Source organism: Pan paniscus, chromosome 9 (assembly GCF_029289425.2).
Source record: "Pan paniscus chromosome 9, NHGRI_mPanPan1-v2.0_pri, whole genome shotgun sequence".
NCBI classification, from domain to species: domain Eukaryota; kingdom Metazoa; phylum Chordata; class Mammalia; order Primates; family Hominidae; genus Pan; species Pan paniscus.
Window position 1 is genome coordinate 7,886,817 of NC_073258.2, and position 6,905 is coordinate 7,893,721.

Below are 6,905 nucleotides of genomic sequence, written 5' to 3' on the forward strand. Positions count from 1 at the left end.
TCTCAAAAGTGCAACTCTGTGCTCAGAACCCAGAGTCTAGATCTCTGAATTCTGAGCTTAAAACTCAGATCTGGATCTAAACATCAGTCTGGATCCAGTTTTTTCATTCATTTAAATAGTTGTCTGGTTATTCCCTTAATTCACATGTACTGGTGTGACCAACTCTGTGCTGAGTGCAGAGTTTTAGCTTGGACTGCCATTATCTATTGCTCTTTTTTAGATATTTAAAATGTCTTTTTCCAAACTCAGTTTCTGCCTCCATTAAATGAGGGCATAAGTCAAGAAAAACTCTAAATATTTATTCACTCTGATAATGGTAATACTAAACAAAACATCCATGCAAATCTCAAGACAAGGGCTTGTTGTATTAAACGTCATTTGTGGGGAAATTTTGAAGCTTTCCTCCCCACAACAAAGCTTAAATAGAGAAATAAATATATCCTGTGGAGTGGAAGTTAAACTTTTAACAATGAAGCAAAGCAGAGATAGACGCAATCTGCAGGTAAATGCTTGGTAAACAAAAATACAACCAGATTAAACATATCCCATCTAAAGAGGGAAGAAGTTAATAGACTGCAGAAAAGAAAAAGAGTTAATAGATTTGCAGAAAAGTCTCCGAAGACTTCCTGATCAGGAGACTTGTGTACAGTGAAGTTCCATTGACAAACTTCTCTTGCCTAACCATCTCAGTATGACAATCAACTGTTCTTTCTCTCTCTCTCGTCCTCTCTCTCGCTCTCTTCCAGTTCTATTTGCCTGAATGGGAGCCCTAAAGTTGGAGTTTGCCTGAATTTTCAATGTCAAGTAGTTTGGCATGACAGGAGGTAGGAATTGAGGGAAAAGAAGGAAAGCACAATATGGGATTATGACTGTGGGGTGGCTGGAAATTGTGTATCAAATTCTCCTCTGAAGCTATTTCTGTCTTCCACCTGCACTGTCTCATGGAGATATTAAGGCTATAAATCTACTCTACTTCCCTTCACCAACAATACCATATGCTTAATTGTGATACATTGAGTTTCCCACTTTAAAAGTCATTCACAAGTTTACTTCAGCAATCTCTCAAGACCTTGTGCCCCAGTGTCCCAGTTGGAAACTCCCCGTTTGTCTAAACAGTTATCTGTAACCAATATTCCAGGTTAAAAGTTCTCAACCTTTAACAGATATGGAAATAACTTGTGGAATGTATTAAAACACAAACTTCTTGGTCTCACTCCTGATAGTTTTTTGTTCAGATGTCTAAAGAAAGTCCTCAGAATTTGCATCCCTAACAAGTTTCGATGCAAAGCTGATGATATTGATCTGGAAATCATATATCGAGAACCACTTTTCCAAACTCTTGTTAATCATGAGTTTTGTTACTCTTGTTGCACAGCAGATGGGCATCAATCTAATACCTGAGTGCTGTTAGAAAAGAGAAACATTGTCCTTCTCAAGGTATAATCACCCAAGGTTCTTATTAAAAGCAGTTCTCATTCAGTAGGACTTATGTGGGGCCTAAGAATCTGTTTCTCTATAAAGCTACCAGAAATGTCAATGATATTGTTTATTAGACCATACTTGGAATAGTACTGTTCTAAACGTTTCTGCCTAAGTGTTTCTTCTCAGGCAATTATGTCTGCCAAAATCAGTACCCTTCTTTCTTCCTGCCATCCTGAATCAAGAATTCTAACTTCTCTCATCCTTCACAAGCTACTTCATAACCACTCAACATAGCCTGTTTTTATTACCACAAACAAAGTAGATCTTCTCTCTTGCATTAAATACAAAGCCTCCATATATTTTGTCTCTCTTTAATATTTATTATCTCCTTCACTCTGGGCAGGAGCAGAATTATTTTTGATAAATTCTGTTTGCCCTGCCGAACTTCATTATTCCCATATATGTCAAACAAGAATTTTTCAGGATACCGATGGCTCTTTTTTATATTTTCTCTTCACATGTCTATCTGGTTACTTGACAATATTTCATACTCACCATTATAACATGCCTAGCAGCAACTAGCACAATAATTTTCACATAAGTATTGAATAAATATGTATGCCATTTTATAGTCAAATATTATTTTATTAGTGATACATTCACTACTATCAAGATCCTGGGTCCTCTTCATCCTTACTTTAGCATTCCTTAAGTTGTTAACATGTCCCAATCCTTCCTCCAAAGGAGCTTTTGGGGCCTTCAGCCTTCCTCAGGCCTGGGATTTATGGAAGAACTTGAGAATCCCTTTGCGGATCTCCTTGGTTTTCACACTGTAGATGATAGGGTTGAGCATGGGTGGTACAAACAGGTAGACATTGGACATCATGACATGAACAACAGGTGGAGCACTTTTCCAGAAGCGGTGAATCATGGAGACAGCAATTATGGGCACATAAAAGGCCAGCACTGCACAGATGTGTGACATGCAGGTGTTGAGTGCCTTGAGCCGCTGTTCCCGGGATATGATGACCAGCATGGCTCTCAGGATCAATGCGTAGGAAAGCAGGATGAAAGTTGAGTCCACACCATAGGTAAAAATGATCACCAAGAGCCCATAAATGTTGTTAACATGGATGTCTCCACATGCTACTTTCATGAGATCTGGATGGAGACAGTAGGAGTGATGCAAAACATTGCCTTTGCAGAAGGGCAGTCGTTTCACCAGAAAAGGGAAAGGGAAGAGAGTGGCGAAACTCTTGGTAAGGATGCCCAGACCCATAGCCAATATACGGTTGTGAGTGAGCACAGTGACATAGCGTAATGGATAACAAACAGCCACAAAGCGATCCAAGCTCATGGCCAGCAGTATGCCTGACTCCATGAAGGAGAAAGTGTGGATGAAGAACATCTGGACCAGGCAAGCATTAAACCCAACATGGTTGTAGTTGAAGCAGAAAGTAGAAATCACAGTGGGAAGTGTAGAAAGGGACACTCCCAGATCATTGAGAGCGAGCATAGAGAGGAAGTAGTACATGGGCTGATGCAGAGCAGGCTCCCAAAACACCAGAGTGAGAATGCTGAGGTTACCTACAATGGAGATCATGTAGAGGATGCAGAAAATCAGGGCAACCCAGGTGAGGCCTGTTTGTATCCCAGGAATGCCTGTCAGCTGGAGTGTTGCTGGCTGGAAGGGGGTGCCATTGAGACCCAGCATGGTGGGAGAGTATAGATAGGGAATGGACCCAAGAGGGTGTGTTGGGAAACTTCTTCACTTTCTTTCAGATATCCTGTCTCCAACAAAAGGTCATAGATTGAAAATGATTGCCTGTATTCCTGCCTTCCCAGTAAGACACTCATCTCTTTAAGGAAGCAACTGGGTTCTAATCGTTTGTGTACCACCAGGGCCCTGCTCACTGTCTAGGCCATAGTAGAAACTCTGTGGTTTGATGATCAAATGAGTGCCCATAACATAGCAAGGCATAATAGGAGACAACATTAACAATTGTTTCTGGTAGACCAGAAAGAGAAAATGCATCTTAGGCTTTGGAAAGTCTTTGGTAGATAGCATAGATGGAACATCTACTACTATAAATTTACAGATTCAATAACCTGTAACTCAGACTTCACCCCAGCCTCCCAATCCCAATGGCTGCCCCTGAACTTGTCATAGCCAAAAACTTTTCTATCTCTGAAATCCTAAATTTACTGTTTTCATATCCTTACTCTAGGCTTCTACCTTCCAACCTTCTCATGCCCGTGCACTTGCTCTTGAGTCTCCATGATTCCCCCATTTTCCTCTGGTCTATGAACTCTTCTTCCTCACTTTTCTCTTGAACTACTCACCCACACTAAAACTGGTATTTTCATCTCCTCTTTATCTCTCTTTCACATTCACATAGTAAACTGCAACCTTTAATAAATTCTACAATCAAACCAGGTATGCAGCTGGATAAAACCAAAGAAGAAAGTATTTTATGGGAATAAAAAAAGAGAAAATTATTACTTAACCATTACCAAAATTTTAAACTTATACACACCTTTATTCATTCTTAACCTCTATTTTCTGAGAAAGAGATTTCTCTCCTTCTCCAAGGACAGGCTCTCCACCTTCAGGATTTCATTTCTTGTCACTCCTTCAGAGCCTTTTTCACTAATCCAGTGGATATTCATTCTCTCCCTTTCTGCCTCTTTTCCTTCAGACAATAAGTATGTGCAAGACTATTCCATCATAAAGATGCGATAACATTCTTCTCTACCCACCACTCTATGACCCTTTCCCAATTCTTAACCAAATTTCTTGAAAAATTGTCTCTCCAGGTACCTGAAGATAGAAGCTTGTATTTTATCATTATTATTTTTTAGTTATTTGCCTGCTTCTCCTGCTTGTTTCTGAGATCTTCGATGTCGGGATTCAATCTTACTTACATTACCTTCTATCACTGCTCAATTCATTATATTGTGGCTTCCACACTCCCCTCCTCTGAGTTGAAACAAATTTCTCTATGGTCACCTAGTGACCTCTTTGTCTCTGAATCTAATGAAAACATTCTCTCTCCTAATTCACTTGATCTTCTTGCTACAGTTAACACTGTTTTTAACTCACCTTTTTAGAACCACCTTCTCCATTCAAGGGTACTATTTGTCCACAGTTGTATTTCTTCCTTGGCTTCTCCTTCTCTGCCTTCTTTACTGAATTATCTTTTCTGTCTTTTTTTTAAGCAGCCTCAGCCTAACTTCAGGCAAAATAAACAATAGTCAGAATGATGCAAACTGAGAAGTCACACCATAAGAGACTTCATCTCAACCTTTATTTAAAATAGCTCTTCTACTATATTTTCATGGTATTTGATATCTCAAAATTAAACCTCCATTCTGGAATTTCAGCATAATGTCTCTTTTATTATTTTTCTCATTTTAGAGTTCCCATTTTATTCCTACCACTCCTCATAAACAGAGTGAAATTAGATGGTGACAAGGTGCTGGATAATATCGAGATATCAGTCATAATCCCAAATATATATAGGTAGTGAGAAGAGATTCATCTATTCCTTTGGTTTCTCTCTCCTCCCAATGAAAAGGCAAAGCATCCATTTAATGAGTAGTATTTTCTCCTTATGGGCTACTCTCCTTGCTAAACCTCTCTTCCCCTAAACCCACGTTTAAAGTCCATGTCTCTAAGAGGTCTTTTTAGATCTAGCCTGTTCAGATCTGTTTTTTTTTTTCTTTATCTTTGCTGCAAGATTTTCTCTGAGTCATGAAGAAATAAAAAGACTCTTCTAAGAATTCATCCACAAGACAGGTTTACCCCCGTCTGTAACCACTGGCATGCAAATTGAGGTGTCTAGAAGGTAATATTTTACCTATTTTCCAGATGTTCATCAGTCTACAAAGCAACTTTGAAAACTTTTCCTCCATGGAGAAAATTCCCCACCACCACCCCCAAAACATTTTTTCTTTGCTTTGTCCACAGGAGTGTCCATGAAAACTTCCTAAATGTGACCTATCTTGGAAGGAAGGTCAAGAAGGTGGAGAGACACAAGCAATGCACAGAATATCATGAGCACACACACACACACAGTCACTCAAAGGTACCAGAAAAATATACATTTTTACACTCTTATACTTACACACCCAGGTATTTATAGGCACTATCTCATACCCACACATACACACAAACTATCAAACACTCCCCTACTCACACAAAATACTATCATGCAACAACTTAGGAAGACTCATTGGTATTATGCAATATATTTCAAATATTCTCTTATTTTTAAGCCCTCCTGAATAAATGTTTATACACACACAGTGTCACAAATGCATCAGCATTAACAAAACCACAATAATATCTCCACCAATTATTTTCCCATATACATACATATATGCTGACATACACAATACTGAAAATCCAGCTAAGATTGACAACTACATTGTTAAATGACTTCAGTTCATTTGGTTCTGTAACTTTTCTCCAGCTGTACACACAAAAGTCAGGTATCAAAGGCAAACATTCAAATTGTAGGCTTTTAAATAAGAACTATAAAATATCCTTGAGACAAAAATCCATAAATGATGCAGCAGTACCTTAACTCAGTGATATGTGGTTTGGTATTATGGTTTTGATTTAGATGGAAACCTGGCATCCGGTGTCTGTGATCCTGGAGTTTGGAAGGGGTCAGATTTGGCTCACATTTAGAAGGGGAGATATAAGGGTTAAAGGCTGCCTGGAATTTTGGCAAAAGTGTTAAAATTTAGAATAAAATCTAGATAAAGAGGTCAGGTGGGCAGTGAGAAGCAGGGAGCACTCACTGGATGGAAGATGCTTTCCTTGTAGCTGGATATACTATGCTGTGGGTACAGCTGGCAGTGGCATCAGCTCATTCTCCTAAGACTTATAAATGTATGAGCCCTCCAGAACACCAAGGCTTGCTTGTGTGTGGTGGGAGGAGGGACCACGGAAATAACTGGGGAGGTGGTATCAGTGAAGAGTGAGTTGGGCCACAAGAGAATTGCTCCCAGGAGAATATCTTTCTTGGCACAATTATCCCTGATGTAATCATCCATATCTATTAGTGTGTTAATCCTTCTTTGATCAGGGAATGTAAACACAATGCATACATGTATGCACAGAAACATAAATAGCCATAGCTCTCCTGAGACCTTCACAGATACCCCCTTAGACCTATTTAACTATTTATTTACTAACATTCACATTGCCTCATTCAAATTTACATACATACAAACAGATAAATACAAATATACTCAGGCAATTGCCCAGTGCTCTAGTCACTAATTGTATGTATTGTCACATCAAACACACACTATAATCTATGTATTCGTACATTGATTATATAGACCAATTTAAATTATAGACAAAACATAGAAAAAGACTATGAAATAGAGACTTAAAGAAATGATCAAATATGTTTTAAATACATTTCCCTGCTTAAATAGCTAAAAATATATATTGCAGATACATATTC

The 6,905-nt window shown here is 38.6% G+C and overlaps 1 protein-coding gene across 1 annotated transcript; it reads right to left on the bottom strand.

Annotated features, from left to right (window-relative positions):
* Positions 1-2,191: 2,191 nt before the first annotated feature.
* Positions 2,192-3,136, bottom strand: LOC117978552 (olfactory receptor 51I1). Its single transcript, XM_003819036.4, has one exon. It carries the CDS (start codon positions 3,134-3,136, stop codon positions 2,192-2,194), a length of 945 nt encoding a protein of 314 aa, XP_003819084.2.
* Positions 3,137-6,905: the final 3,769 nt, after the last annotated feature.